The 16,169-nt window shown below is 36.0% G+C and overlaps 3 protein-coding genes and 1 long non-coding RNA gene across 4 annotated transcripts; 3 read left to right on the top strand and 1 right to left on the bottom strand.

Moving 5' to 3' along the window:
• Nucleotides 1–1,775: 1,775 nt before the first annotated feature.
• On the top strand, nt 1,776–3,928 carry LOC114351884 (uncharacterized). Its single transcript, XR_003655815.1, has 2 exons — nt 1,776–2,374; nt 2,661–3,928. It is a non-coding gene; the product is annotated as an uncharacterized LOC114351884 (long non-coding RNA).
• A 7,890-nt stretch (nt 3,929–11,818) lies between these two features.
• LOC114351867 (lipopolysaccharide-induced tumor necrosis factor-alpha factor homolog) lies at nt 11,819–13,104 on the top strand. Its single transcript, XM_028303212.1, has 2 exons — nt 11,819–12,422; nt 12,506–13,104. The coding sequence occupies exons 1-2, from the start codon at nt 12,013–12,015 to the stop codon at nt 12,618–12,620; spliced, it is 525 nt and encodes a 174-aa protein (XP_028159013.1). The 5' UTR covers nt 11,819–12,012; the 3' UTR covers nt 12,621–13,104.
• A 337-nt stretch (nt 13,105–13,441) lies between these two features.
• LOC114351869 (lipopolysaccharide-induced tumor necrosis factor-alpha factor homolog) lies at nt 13,442–14,240 on the top strand. The gene is made up of 2 exons (XM_028303213.1): nt 13,442–13,953; nt 14,059–14,240. The coding sequence occupies exons 1-2, from the start codon at nt 13,631–13,633 to the stop codon at nt 14,171–14,173; spliced, it is 438 nt and encodes a 145-aa protein (XP_028159014.1). The 5' UTR covers nt 13,442–13,630; the 3' UTR covers nt 14,174–14,240.
• On the bottom strand, nt 14,232–15,009 carry Nxt1 (NTF2-related export protein 1). Its single transcript, XM_028303214.1, has one exon. The coding sequence runs from the start codon at nt 14,927–14,929 to the stop codon at nt 14,519–14,521; it is 411 nt and encodes a 136-aa protein (XP_028159015.1). The 5' UTR covers nt 14,930–15,009; the 3' UTR covers nt 14,232–14,518.
• Nucleotides 15,010–16,169: the final 1,160 nt, after the last annotated feature.

Raw genomic sequence — 16,169 nt, 5'->3', positions numbered from 1 at the left:
TGCTAGACCACTTACTACCTGGTGTTTACCACATATTAACAAACCTGTGGTCTAGTGATTGATAGAGCTTGGACTCGCTCTTTCAGGATGCTCGACGCCCGATAATGTAACAGCAACGTGAAAGATATTTATTTTAAATTGCAATAGTGTTTAGGCTGTAGGTACGAATAGATAACTTTTATCCTAACTACTTAGGACCTCATTGTAATAATACGTCCGTACCCAATATTTAATGACGATCAATTCGTAATTAAAGGTTAGTTTCCGTACTGAAATCACACGAGCGTCCGCGCGTTGGGAAAACACATGCAATTCTAGCATGTCTAATGATGATAATGATATAATCTGTGTAATATTCAATAGTAAATAACGCCATTTTCGAAAACAATACGTTTTCTTAATGTGTATTGCAAAATATAATGAGAAAACCTACGTGAAAGGGAAAATTTCAACAATTTCCTCGCGCTCATCTTATCGCACAAGAGCTAAATTGCAAACATGGAAACTTGTGCAAGTAACCAGGATATGGTAGAAATCAGTCAAAGGGCTATGACTACGATAATGTGGGTGGACTGATGTCACTGACGTCATGCTTGCGTAACTGGGTTTTGGCGGCATCGGCTCCGGCAGACACTCAGACGTGTTGCTTCACCGTGAAATCTGTCTGACGCATCTGCAAGCCGGGCCAAACTTTTCAGGCGGCTTACAAGGTGAAACAACTACGAATTTAGTAAAGTAGGCATTCCACTTAGGTATTTATGTAACGACCTAATACTAAAGTAGACTGTGAATAAAATATTAATGGGGAATAGTTACAACTGCAGCAGTTTATAAGTTTATAAGTGCATGCGGCATTCTGTTGTGTGTAACAAGCACAGCTCCTTTTGGATCAGCAGGCATCCATATTCTGTAGTAGGTACCTATTATTATTCTGTGGTAAAACATTTTCGAATATCAGTTTAATTTATTTATAACTAAATATCTAGTCTAAACTCATTTTAATCAGTATCTCGTGTCAGTGCCACATAAGACATTTTTGTTCTTGTTCTTTGAACCAAGTTGTAATTTGTCCGGCTCTGTCTAAATATTGCATACTGGTATGTATTTTAAACTTGGCCTATGTGTGTTTTAGGTATTAGTTAGTATTTTTGTCTGATGTAAACATATTATTATTTATGTATACTGCCTGGACGAACCCAAAGGAGGGAACTGCATGAGTTCTAGTGGCAGATCTATTTATGGCTCTTTAACAGGCCATACATAATTATGTTTAGTACTAGGTATATACTTAACGTCGTGTGAGAAGTTACTGCTAAAACCAAATATATCGAAATCGCTTTATGGAGCAGGGCCTCGATTACGACGCAATGGCTTGATGTAACGGAACGTGCAGAAGGAATCTGAATTCTGATGGATCTTAGAACCTTCCAAAATACGTGAATCCGCCATTAAAATTCGGCAGTACCCATAGTTGCACAAGCCACGAAATAGTCATGCGAAATAATGTAATGAAGAGCTACACTTATCACGTGTCTAGGAGCAATGCAGCCATTTAAATTTCATACGATACTTAACCTATATAAACATAAACACAGTTTTTTTTTTCTTTGAAAAGATTATTAGTAATTTGTTATTACACAAATTACTAATACTCCCGTTAGCCCCTCGTACTAAGCTAAATATGCTTGTGTCACGAGTGAGCTCACCACAATAGTCGAGCGGCGGCGGGGACCGAACCCGCGTTCCTCGGATCACGAGTCGGCCAGTAGGCCTAAGATGCGCGCATCGACAATGACATGATATGATAAGACAATTTTCGATCACGTAGATAATTTTATCATTTTCCCTAACATGGAACCATCGATAGAAAAGTCTATCGACCGCTATCGCGTGATAACCGAATTGTTGCCATATTAAGAAAAAATTGCGTTATTATGTTGGCCAACCTTGAAATATTTTAGCTCATTCGTTCAATCTCGTTCATTTCTGCTACTAATTCGGCTAAAAACACATATCTTAAAGCAGTGAGAACGTCATTAAAAAAAAGTTATGTCAATTTTGTTGACATTACATGACTGCTTGATTGTATTTGTTTGTGTTTTTAAAATTGTATTTTTATGTTTCCAGTCTTATTTTTAATATTTCTAAAGTACGGAAAATATCAAACGAAGAGATAACCGAGTTAATGAAAAACAATGAAGAATTCCTAATCATACCGATAGTATTAAAGAATGAAGTCTTCAAAATTAACAGAATAACCGAACTCCACTACCTACCCCATAATGCGAGGTTTACAGTAATTATTCAACTTACATGAAGCAGTCAGAAAGTTTATTGAGATTTGAGAAATAAAGTTACACTCATAAGTAGCAAAGTAAGTACCTAAAGTCTAAAATATTAGCTATACTCCGCAGATCTTGATTTTCATAAGTAACAGCACCGGAGAAAAGGAAAAATATCTTTATTCCTACAAATAAGCTTTCACCTTCTTTCCTATATTTATTTCACATAGTTCTTTCACCGTGTAATAATACTGTGATCAATATTTTGTATGTAAACTTAAAATACAAATAGGATTAAGTAAATGTTTCTATTTATGAACTGTTTATGTAATTGTAATATTTATAATTGTGTTTAAATAATATTCTTTCTTTTTTCAGACAGTGGATGAAGAAGTGTGGGATTATGAGTGATTATTTCATTCTAAAGGAGATATAATCAAGTCTTGCTCACTATCATGAAAATTTACAATAACAATCAGCAAGAAAAACTTCAAGGGTACTGGCTAGGCTAACCAATTCATGGAATTCTGTTTGTATTTGAAATTATAAATAGCTATTGTAAAACAAAAGTTTTCCAAATAAAGATTTTGTAAATAATGGTTGAATTATTTTGAAATTACACTGCAATAATGAATTTATTGCCTGCGTCCAGCGCCTTTCTGCTACCATTATGATGTCGTCGGTCCACCTTGTGGGTGGACGTCCCACGCTGCGTATTCCGGTACCCGGCCTCCACCCCAGAACCTTGCTGCCCCATCGGGCAACATGGAAAGCATTGGGGGAGGCCTAAGTTCAGCAGTGGACGTCCTATGGCTGAGATGATGATGAATTTATTATAATGGAATAAATTGTACAAGATTATCATCCTGTCACATTAAAGCCCTTAAAAAAGACCACATGGAGGAATTAGATTGATAGTAATGTGGAATGTATGTATGGTATCACCATCAAGTTATAAAATTAGTAAAATTCATTTATTCTCATTGTTATTATAGCAAGTTTGATTACACATCCCACCCAATGCTAATTTCTGACAATGACCTTGCCACTGTTTGATGTAGACACAAGAAGCTCGGTCACCACATTCCGCCCCATTTTCAATAATTTTACAAGATTATGTACAGATGACAGTAGGTACTTAAATCAAGCTAAACACTGTGGGGTATCTCACGACATTTGCAACTTAATATGTATTGTCTGATGTACTGTTGACTGCCTACCTAAGTAGGTAAGTAATGGTTATTTTACAAGGTAGGTAATGTAATAATTAATATGTGGGTGGGACTGTGGGAGCACTAAGATTTTGCAGCTAGCGATTATAAACTGTCGCAAGATTCGCCTCACACTGATAAACTCTTGAACTAGAACTCAATCTCCACCTAGAAGTAAAAGTATCACAAAGGTGCTAGATTCCTTTCTTTGAATTTTACTAGCCTCAAATTAGTCGTAAAATGTCATTTACCATTATAAATGATAAATAAATAGAGTTAAAGTAGCTTGCAAAAAAGTTAATCTCCTATCGTCTTGCTATCGTGGGCAAGGATCGAAGACGATAAAAACACCACATCCTATCCTATCGTGATGTCAAAATATGATATAGTTAGCGCTTCATGTTAGGGCTTGCCAGGTTTATCACAAAAAAAAAACAAATCTATCACTATCACATTTTGACAGATGACATGATAATTTTCGGGGTGCCATGTTAGCGCCGGTAGATAAAACGATATAGTGACGTCAAAATCGATATAACGCCGCGATAGCAGTTTATCACGGCGCGCATCTTAGCCCTGCAGTCCGACCTCTTCACCGTTCGGCTATCGTGGCTTGATTGACAATTTTGACAACAAGATTGACAACAATATTTTGCCTCTATTTGCATCTCTAGGTGATTTAGGTTTGGAGGTTCTTAAATCAATTACCTAGACTAAAATTACGAAATAAAATTAGCAACAGCAAATCATTAAATAACCATTATGGCATTAGGTTCGCCACAATATACTGATTATATGGTATTAAAGCTGAAATAAATAAATCGAACCAGACAATGAGCTAGTCGACAGCGTCAACACTAACCATTACATCATTACGAGGTAGAAATAGATATTATAATTACCTTCATAGAATTAAGACTGGTAGCAGCATTCGCAACAACGTCGCCAAGGGTTGCAGGCGGCAGCGCAGCACTTCGAAGGACCAGCGCGCAAGCGCACAGAAGCGCTGCGCGCCACCACCGCACTCGCATCTTCAGCTATTATGTCCCCGACTACAAACGTTGACACTGCACCAAACGCCTCAGTTTTGAAATTCACAATCAGTCCACAAACACTAGTCACACTTCACTGATTCTCAAATAAATAACAGTCAATTAAATAAAATCCGTTGGTTACTGGAAACGACAAAATTTCAATTTTAGATTAGTAATAATACAATTTGCATAAAAATTCAGTAAGATGAATTGAGTACCAAATTCGCATCGTTCGCACTCGTTTTAACCTACTTGGAACTTAGTAAAGGTTTGAATTATCGACATTGATTCAAAGATCCCTAAAAATATATTTACCACACCCAAATTAATATTTCGTTTTGTAAATAAATGCTAATCTAATGGTTTAATAAATACCTTAAGATTAAGTTATTGTTTTTAAATCGCCAACTGAATTTTAGATATTAAATTAATGAGTCAACATTGACACTTACACAGTTATTATATTAATTACGATCAGCATACTGCATAACTATTAAGAAATGTTAGTGTGTCAGTATGTTAGAGGGACAGAATAAATTGGTGAAACAAATCAATTTACATACATCAGTCATGGCAATTATTGTAAACAATAACTTTAATGTAAAGATTCAACTGTTTTGACACCGTCATAAATAATGTGTATAATATTTGCCAATTGAATTGCTAGTGTGAAAATTGCGATTAAACTCATCGTATTGTCATTTAGATAAATACCTAAACAAATTTCCATTTGCCAAGAATTTATATTCTACCTTTTGTACATGCATCATGCAAGTCATGCAACTCGATGGCTAGAGGAAGTACCTACGTCATAAAACTAAAATAGGTAACGTGCAATTAAACAAACATTCGTGACCCAATCAGCAGTAGTGCAACCTATTTCGCATTTTGCTTAAAATGTAAATAACAAGTGGCAATGAGCCGGTTGCGTTCGCGCGTGCTCGCTCTCGATATTATTCGACGCGCACTTTCACCGACCGCGCACTTTGGTGCTCCAAACAAACGAACCCTACCATAATTGAGACCTTTGTGGACGTGGAGAGGGTCATTAATTATACACATATTTTCTACTTTTCCGAACATTTGCACGAGAACGGTTTGTCCAAAACATATGAATTTGGTCTTATTTAATGCAGGATTAAATGCTCTTCAACCGTCATGAAGACCACTTTTCGATAGGGTAAGTCCTTTACGCGGTATAACCGGAAAACCAAAAAGCGCCACTTTCGGGGGCCCCCACCACTTAAGCACAACTCCGTCGAAGTCGAAAACCTAGGAGAGTCTTTATGGCCAACTAATGAAGCCATTAAAGCAATTTTTTTTTTGTAGGAATTATTTCCGATTTAAAAGCTAATTCTACTGGCCTATACCTTTGTTTTTAGTTATAAGAAACTTTGTCACTGAAATAAAGTTATTTATTTATTTCTTATTTATTTCATATTGGTTGCAAAACAGGTGCTATTACAATTACGTAAGTATGTAGATTTGTCAAATCTTTCAAAAAATCAGGTAAGGAACAGTAACTGGTTATTAAATGAATAAAATTGATACCTATTAAAATCAAAATTTACATTCATATTTTATACTAGCGGCCGCCCGCGACTTCGTACGCGTGAATCCCGTTTTTCCCGCTAATTCCCGTTCCCGTGGGAATTTCGGGAATTCCTTTCTTAGTGCACCTCTACGGTACCTAAGCTACGTCCCTTCCAAATTTCAAGTGCCTACGTTTAGCCGTTTAGGCTGTGCGTTGATCTGTCAGTCAGTCAGTCAGTTTCTCCTTTTATATATTTAGATTGAAGAATATTTCAATACTCGCAAGCCGGATTTTTAATGTGTAACTTTAACTGGAACTGTAACTGAAATTTTACTGGACACATGTTTAGTTATTGTAACTACAACTAGTATTAATATTCTAGAAGTTTTTGACGATAGCTTAGGAAATATATTAACCGGTTCCGCGTTCAATACACAATTTTATTTTTATTTATTTATATTAAATAATAAATTATATTATTTTAACACCAATATTTCAACATATTAGGTAAAATCATACGAATTATGCATGTTAAAAAAGCTTCGCATAGCTGCGTCGATCCAAAAGACATCAACGCGTCAGTCTCCTACGAAATTCATGTTTTACAGTGACAAATGAAAAAGTCTCCTAAATGCTCAAAAAGTTAGTGTCTACTAGACTTATTTGTACACTGTGTTAGGGTATATTGCCATGTCTTATATAATGTGATTGTACACCTGGAAACTCCTGGAACGAGTTACGTAAGTGAAAGATAAGCGGCTATGATCTTACGTGAGCGGATAATAGTATCCCTGCGCTGCGACCACGGTCGGTCAGCGTAGCCTATAGATACGGCAAGGGCTGCCATTTCTATATCTATCTATATATATAAAAGAAAGTCGTGTTAGTTACTTCGCTTATAACTCAAGAACGGCTGAATCGATTTAGCTGAAAATTGTCAGGGAGGTAGTTTAGAGCCAGGAGAAGGACATAGGATACTTTTTATCCCGTTCGAAATTAAAAAAAAAGTCTGCTTATTTATTGCTATTAAGGCGGAACAAAGTTCGCCGGGTCAGCTAGTTTTCAATATATCAACATTAAACATTTTTTGTAGGCAATTTTTTTGAACGTTGAGATGCTTTTGTTGATTGTGTAGGGCAAAACGCGCTGGAGACCCGGCTTACTATGATTACCTTTTTGTTTTCTAACTTTGTAACTATGACAAGTTGTGGGCTTCTATGAGTATGATTACGAAAATAAAGTTTCAATCTGCAAGTAACGTTTTAATCTTGTAAGAACCCGGCCTAAATAACTATAATATGTGATGAACATCTTCTAATATTGACAATATTACCTCTATATCACGTAAGTACCTACCTACTCCGTTCAATTCAAAAGCCAATATTTTAACCAATTTATACACCAAGGTGCTTATAAGCTGCAAAATCTGTAGCGATATAATATAACGGTCATTACCATTAAAAATTGTAACTTAATCTGTTATGGACGAACAAAATATGTAATAATAACAAAATACAACAATAAAATTGCGTTTTTTAAAAAAACGTTTTCTTTCGGAGTACATAACATATCTGAACACATTTGAATCCTCAAAATTTGGTAAGATTGTTTATTTTCATAGTTCATTTCATATGATAATTATTGTTTTTGTTACTTATTGCCAACCCTTAGCGATTGCTCTGAAAAACACTTCCCTTCGCGTTCCTCGCGAGTGCTACGTGACATGAAGTGCGCTTTTCCGCGGTATCTAGACTCGTTATGCTAATCATTATTGTGTGCTTCATGTCACATGGTTGGGAAAAGATCTATTCAGACGATTTCTTGCTAATTATTACGTATTTCCTTTGTCTTTTGTCACCTGTAAACCACTAATTACATGAGTGACGAGACCCGTAGATAATTTAATTTAAAAATGAGTGCATGGAATTCTACGACTACCAGATTTACAATCAACAATACTTACTAACTTACCTACTAAGTTTCATACCTATAGGCACAAATAATTAACTTGGTATACATTGTTGCATATTGCAATGTTAACTACGATCTACATAGATTTATACCTATATAGTGTATCGTGTTCTGTAAACTGACAGTACTGGGGCAAAACATTACCTAAGGAAATAAGTTTTACTTGGAGTAAATCACTTACATTAGAAATTTAAATATGTACTAGTAACTTTCATGCCATTACGATGGGAGTTAAGACATGTAAATATACTAAGTACTATTATGACGAACTTAATTATTTCATTTAACAAATCAATTAATGTCAATTATTGATAATTATGTAAATAGAAAATAATAAAGCCACTACTAAATAAAATCCTTTTGTATTTTATACATATTTAATGTTTTCTCCAAATATGTCAGCCAGTTTAAGTTTAACTATACGTACGAGTACGCAGAACAGTTTTTGCAACTGAAGATCTAGTAGGATTACATAATTTTATTAGTAAACATTACCTACTTAATTTTGCTGATATCGGCGACCGGCGTATCACTGTATTTTCACTGATTCAAATAATTGACGATTTCGTTTCTCTAATGTTTGGTTTAACTGTTTAATATCAATATTATTTTGAATGTTTTTCAAATGTTTTAAAAGCGTTTCGTATCGTTATTGCAACGAAAAGGTGCAAGCGGCGCACGCGCGGTCGTCGCGGAGCGTCCAGTCACTGCGCGACAGCCGCGGCCGCGCGCGAAGCTGTTACTCAACAGAGCCCACCACCGCAAAACCAGACTATTATCCAACAATTCGGTCGGTTTCAATAAAAACCAAAACGTACTACTTTACTTACTTTAATAATGACATTCAATCAGTTGTATAGCCTGACCAGGAACATAAAAACCCTGGCATAGAGGCGCTTCAATTGCATTTGATAGTGCAACACTGGGTACAGTCGTACCTGTATTAAATTAATAGGCTAACTTTATGTATCAGGATTCAGGATTATAGGCTTATTTAATATTTTCATAAATTAACAAAAACGTATTATATTATAGGTAAACTGGTTTAAATAAATTAAATGAAACCATCAATCGAGCAAGTAGGATTTTATTATTATTCATCAATAATCAAATTCTGAACTTGAATATTCAACTACAATGTCTGCTCATGAACGCTTCAAACTCGGTACTTCTTTCCCAATTCCATAAAATTCAATACTTACAAAGTGACAAAAAACTTTAAAATAGGTAGTTGAAACAAACCACAGCTAATTTTCATAGTTGACTGTACTATACGATAAACATGTCAGTCAATTTGACAACCTTTGTCGGAAAAATTATTCAATGAAAATATTGTCCGAATCCTTAGTATTTCTCTTCGACAAATACTTTAACACATTGTGAACCACTTTTCTTTCACGACTATAAAAAGATTTTAGCAATTTAATTCACAAAATCAATTGCGCACATTTAAAATAAAGTTTGTTTACACTTTGACAGCAATAGACTGACATGCAAGGTGACATGTCAATGAAGTTTTCAGTTACTGTTGCCATTAAAAGAAATTAGTACCATTAATTTTCCGCAACATGGCGAGGGTTTTTATGTTCCTGGTCAGGCTATAGTATTCTTTGTAGGTTTTAGTAGCACTGCAGAAAGAAATGTAGATTCTTAATGCATTTAAATGCCAACACTTTATCTGCATGATGACAGAAGTAGAAAAATAGAATCGACCCGGGCATAATACAAGACCGTGGGGTCAAACCAGGTGTATCTAGATACGAACTCTAAAGTTTTTCGTGCTAGCCGTAGGTACTGTGACTCTATCATTCGACACGAATTCTACTTTTCGGCTCGGCAGACATGGCATGGCATGACAAGGCGTTACGTTAGCCCGCCATTGCAGACGATCAAACGTATCGCGACATGTCGCTAGTCAACATAATTATTACTTCACACTCTGGGTAGTGTGAACAAGGCAAATGTCGAGCGACAGTGTTCCACAAAGTCCTATTATTACGTGAGATAAATGTCTCCCTAAATTGTATTCTTATTAGAAAAAACGTGTAAGCTATCAAAAAAGATTTTCTGTTAACTTCTTCCTTTACCTTGGTTTGGCACTGATAAATAATTTATTTAGATTTATTTACTACACTCGCGAGCAAAAGTATGGAATCACTTACATGAAGTTGTTTCCACGCGATCTTGTGTACTAACGAATTTATTAGTAACAAAAAAGTGACACCATTTTAAAGATTAAACTTTTAACTTTAAATTGATACCAAATTCATTTAAATCACACCGGTATTAAAAAAGATATCCCGGCTGATGTGAAGAAGTAAGGAAAAAGACATGTATCAACTGTTTGATACGTCGCGAGTTGCGGCCTATTTACCCCCAATAAAAGCACGTGTTTTCGGATTTTTGCTGTCACACGTTGATCCATACACACACATCTCCGCTTCTTTTGACACTTTACCTGGGATTCTACACCTTCAGAAGCAGCACAAATCGTTGCACTATTGCAAGAAGGGCTCAGCCAGCGGGCTGTTGCACGTCAGCTCCACATAAGCCAGTCCTGGGTTTCGAAAGTTTTAAGACGCTTTCGGGAGGCGAGGCGAGGCGAGTAATGGAGGCGAGTTCTGTTCTCCGATGAATGCAGACTGTGTTTGCAGTGCAGCAGTCGAAGAGGTCGGGTCTATAGGCGGCCTGGGGAGCGATTTGTACAGTGCTGGTTTGCTGAAACAGTGGCTTATGGAGGTGGCTTGCTCGACTTCCCATCGAGATGTGTACGAGCAAATTGAAAGCGTGCTTATCGGTGACCTGCCGTCAGTTTCGAGCCTGTGGCAGGCCTTTTTGGAGTCAAATTCTATTGCTTATAAGTATCTTAGACGAAGTGTCCACTTGCTAATAGCTATTCTACGAACATTTCTGAGCTCTTGCTGGACGTCGATACCAGTCAAATGACGATTTCATAGAGAGGTTGACATGAAAAAACGGTCATCCCTCTGCGATGTGCACCGGCGCTGTTCAGAACTTGGTCTCGGGATAAAGTCACCAGTTTCCCGAAAACGTTTTAAAACTTTCGAAACCCAGGACTGGCTTATGTGGAGCTGACGTGAGACAGCCCACTGGCTGAGCCCTTCTTGCAATAGTGCAACGATTTTTGCTGCTTCTGAAGGTGTAGAATCCCATACAGGTAAAGTGTCAAAAGAAGCGGATATGTGTATGGATCAACGTGTGACAGCAAAATCCGAAAACACGTGCTTTTATAGGGGGTAAATAGGCCGCAACTCGCGACGTATCAAACAATTGATACATGTCTTTTTCCTTACTTCTTCTCATCAGCCGGGATATCTTTTTAAATGCTGGTATGATTTAAATGAATTTGGTATCAATTTAAAGTTAAAAGTTTAATCTTTAAAATGATGTCACTTTTTTGTTACTAACAAATTCATTAGTGCACAAGATCGCGTCGAAACAACTTCATGTAAGTGATTCCATACATTTGCTTACGAGTGTAGTTGTAAGATATACTGCTGTGTGGTTAATATCGTAAAGCGACAACTTTCCGAAGTATGTAACTTCACTCTTTGGCGACTTACATGTACTTTCAGCCATACCTCCAGCTACCCTTTTCCGTTTTTCCCCTTGCTCTCCTCTTTGCGATAAAACGACGATACGACATGACCGGAAATGGATAGCTGGAACTGTGGCCGAAGTAGAGTGGCTCAAGTTAATGTTTTATTATGGAAAAAAAGAAAAAAACTCAAATATTTTTAATCTATGGTTTACAGCTGACATGACATAGCAATGACGTCATATTTTTATCATTGTTTTCCTCACGTTTACGCATTACACGAAAAACATCACTAAAATTTCATTGTAACTCGATCTTGTGCTTGAAAAATTAGTAGTTCCACTTTATTATTTTCACAGAAATATAAATTCTATTGTTGGAACCTATTCTGGCTTCAAACCAAAATTATAGTGTCGGAGAAATGGAGAACAATCAAGTCTCGACGGCATCTGCCCCTGAAGATCTTCCGCCACCTTATTCTGCAGTGGTTGGTAATCCACATTATGGATTCGTGGCCCCTGCGGGTGAGCCTCACGCTCAGCCTATCCCACCGGGGCCATACGCACAACCGCCCCTAAAACAATTCACCGCTCCCGGAGTCTACCCCCATCCGCATTCGCCTAATGTAGTGACCAGCACGCAGCCGCAAATGAGTGGCATTCCTCCACCACCGCCCGGCGTGCCCATCGGAGTAGTCTTGTCTCCGGCAGTAGGCACCGAGCCCACCACGGTTACGTGCTTCAACTGCAACAAAGTTGTCACAACCAGAGTCACATACACGACAGCTTGGCACACTCATTTGGTTGCTGGTTCAGTTTGCGTAATCACAATGTAAGTATGGATTAATCTGGCAAATTAAATTAATTATTTGTTCTAATATTACAAAAACTAACAAACTGTTTAATTGTCAACAGGTTTTGCTCTCTGTGCTGCTTGGGCCTTGTTCCGTACTGCTTTGATACATTCAAGGATGCTGAACATTACTGCCCTAACTGCAACACTTTTATTGGAAAAAGTAACAAGTGTTAAGCCAGTTAGATCTAATAGAAAAGGGTGCAACTACGAAGGTTCGACCTACTGTATGGCCTGATATGTAAAATGCCTTAAATACATAAGGCATTGCTAATGTGATGGTTTATATGATAAAAATATACTATTTCATAATTCTTGTTGTGTAAGATGCAACTATTTATGTCCAAAGGCTTTCTAGTTTTGGTAACTTTTTTTTGTTTATTTGAAATAGGTTTATTCTACCTTTTCAAAAGTATTTACTTTACTAGGCTTGTAAACCTAAGTACTATTTGTAATGAAACACTATCTATAAAATTTTCAATGATTGTATCTAGGATAATTTATTTATTATGTTATTTATACATAACTTCCTAAATAAATATTTAAAATGCAAAATTAATGTCATTTTAGTAAATTAATATGTATTATTACTGACTGACTGTTTTTGCATTGTTTCAATAAGCATACATACATTCCCACTGAAATATATTTTTTCACATTATCCAACATGTTTTTTCTGCCTATTTACTTACATTTTTATAACATCTTCAGATTAATATACTAATTACTATGACTTCATTTAACATCATGCCTCATGCATTCCTTTACCTTTAAATGCTGTTAAATTCATTCTTTATTAACAAAACAATCATATTACATATATTTTTTTAAGTGGTGCAATGGTCATTTCAGTTACACCACTTCCTGTTGCCTTTGATGGTAAGGCTGACTATTTTATATGTATTCTAAAGAAGGTTTAGCTTACAACAGCATCAGTACCGAGTCGAAAATGATAACAAATGTAATTAAGTAAAGCCAAATTTCTTTATTTAGACAATGGTTTTATTATTATAGTTCATACGAACAAAAGTACCTACTTCTATTTATCTGTTAGACACTTATCAAAAAGTGATAACAAGAAAATACCAATGGTGACTAAGTGATAAGAGATAACAACTCGCTGTTTATCATCAAGCACATAAGCAATATTATGTAGTCAAGAGTTCACAAATTCACCTCTGTTCAAAATGGATTCAAATCCAAGAGATGTGACAATAAATAGTGGTAATCATAGTGTGCCAAGCTATGCTTCTCCTGCAGAAATAATTATTGATTCAGAAACAGTTAACTACAGCCGGGAACCCCCTCCACCTTACACAGTAACCAATGAACCTACTGCAAACCAGCAGCTACCTGTGGTGCAACAGACTATTATAGTGCAAGCGCCACTCAAAGACAGGCCAGTGCTTTACAATTGTGGAATCTGTAAAGAAAACTCTTTGACAAAAGTGGAATATGTAAACACACAGAAGACACACATGTTTGCTGGCTTTATTTGCGGTTGCACTCTGTAAGTATACCTGCTGTTACTGCTGAACAAGTTAGAAAAACTGCTATAGATATTTAAATACCAGTTTTTGCAAGATGTTTATTAAAACCATCACTTGTTTTTCAGGTGGTGTATGATGTGTTGTTTGGGGGCAATACCTTACTTACTACCAACATTCAAGAGAACCAAACATTACTGCCCCAAGTGCAACAATTTTCTTGGAGACTACTCCAGATTTTAATTACACAACAAAATTAATAATAATTGTAATATTTTCTGTATTGAACAATAAAAATTCATTTACTTTACGAGTCGTTTAATGTACTAAGTATTAATTATACAATGCAATAGCTACTACAAGCATAATAGCACACTACAGTAATAAAAATCTAGTGTTAATAATCCTTTTTATACAATGCAATTATACGAACTCTACTACAATAAGTAAAACTGAATGTGATTGCTTATACATATATTGTTTGTATTACCAGTAAATCTTAATTTATATCTTAAATAATTCACAGATATTGTTCCAAAACAATAACTTATTGTTTATCAGTCAATTAAGCAAACATCCTGTTCCTTGTTAACTGTACGGCACTTGTAGTCTAAAACAGTCTGACGCAATCTTCCATTTGCCATCAACTGCTACGATTAAGAACGTCTGCTGGAATGGTTTCTTGATGTCATCATTCTGATAAGTCACGTCGCCACACGCCTGGATGAGGTAGGTCAATTTGTTCGACACCAAACTTTCTGATATAGGTTGAGCATCTAAGGTTTTCAAAACGTGGTTGCTTGCCGGTAAATCCATTAGAAATTTTTGTATCTTATCACTGCCATTGATCCCATTGCCATTCCAAACCAATAGACCCGTTTCCAAATATAATTTTGAGGTTAGGTGGCGACTGTTATCCACTTGTTTATAAAATACTCTGGTGAATTCTTCTGCTGTCTCACAGGCATTATCAACATTCTTCACGACAAGTTCCGACATGGTATGGAAAATGGATTTTAATTTAATTTACAGATTGTTACAACAAATTGCACCACCAAGCGTAAACAATCAACATGACATGACAGATGACAGGTCACAGGACTTGTTGATAAGTGTCACTTGGTGTCTATGGTCACTAGTGTCACCATGTCACTGCATGTCACTGTCATTAGTGTTGCGGCAATCAATAGTCGAAAATCGTTAAATATAGCGAGTCGAATAATAAATACAGGTTGTCCCAAAATTCCGTATCGTTGTGATAGTGTCTGTACTGTAAGTGGTACATACTATAGAGGAATTAACGACGTGGTATGCTACTGTGTGGTATGAGTTATGATTAGGGTCTAAACTATTTTCAACTATTTACCATTTTATGGTTTTCCTTTCATTTATTATATCAAGTTTGGAGAGATTTCATCCTTTTTTTTTTCCGGGGAAAAAATGCGTTGAATTCATCCTAACCTAACCCTAACGATTGATGCAATAAAAATGCAGGGTGTAATTTTTAAGATTTTACTTGGTTCGATTCCCGGGCGTGATACTAGTTTTTTGGTAATCTTTGAATGCAGTGGGTCTAGTCAAAACGCACTTTAAAATCGCAAACCCATCGCAAACCAGTCGCAAACAAACAAACAAATCGCAAAAGAGGTCGATAACAAAAAAGGCTTAGTCAAACGGCAAAAAATCGAATCGCAAAGCCCTACCTATCGATAATCGAAAGACTGGATTGAAATTTCCCATACAAAGTACTAAAAGTAAAGTAAAGTATTTCCCATACAAATAAAAGTTACTTGTGTAAATCTAAAAATGTGTGTAAGGCTACTTGGGACGTAATTAAAAACAAGACCAGTGATAGTATAATAAACAGAAATATTGACCAAATAGTAATAAATAATGATAGCATATTGAATCCCACTGACATATCAAACGAATTTAATGACTACTATATAAACCTGACTAATGAAATTTCTGACACAAATAATGACACTTTTGACATCAATCAAATGAACTTGACGAATTCTAGCATGTTCTTAATTCCAGTAGATGAAAATGAAGTTATTAAAATAATAAGTTCACTCAAAGACACTAAATCAATTGGTTATGATGGCATACTTACTAAAATTCTAAAACTTTGTAAAGTTGAAATTGCACCAGTATTAGCCCACTTAATTAATTTATCGTTTTCTACAGGAACTTTTCCTGATCAGCTTAAAATTGCCATTATTAAGCCTCTTCATAA

This window comes from Ostrinia furnacalis, unplaced genomic scaffold (genome assembly GCF_004193835.3).
Source record: "Ostrinia furnacalis isolate ACB-3 unplaced genomic scaffold, ASM419383v2 OfSCF1217, whole genome shotgun sequence".
Taxonomy (NCBI): Eukaryota; Metazoa; Arthropoda; class Insecta; order Lepidoptera; family Crambidae; genus Ostrinia; species Ostrinia furnacalis.
The sequence above is the reverse complement of the archived record's forward strand: the minus strand, read 5'-3'. Positions and strand labels throughout refer to the sequence as shown.

Coding starts and splice junctions, on each gene's coding strand:
- Nxt1 (XM_028303214.1), bottom strand. CDS start 14,929: ATGTCGGAACTTGTCGTGAAGAATGTTGATAATGCCTGTGAGACAGCA.
- LOC114351869 (XM_028303213.1), top strand. CDS start 13,631: ATGGATTCAAATCCAAGAGATGTGACAATAAATAGTGGTAATCATAGT. Junction 13,954..14,058: donor TTTATTTGCGGTTGCACTCT/GTAAGTATACCT, acceptor CTTGTTTTTCAG/GTGGTGTATGATGTGTTGTT.
- LOC114351867 (XM_028303212.1), top strand. CDS start 12,013: ATGGAGAACAATCAAGTCTCGACGGCATCTGCCCCTGAAGATCTTCCG. Junction 12,423..12,505: donor TCAGTTTGCGTAATCACAAT/GTAAGTATGGAT, acceptor AATTGTCAACAG/GTTTTGCTCTCTGTGCTGCT.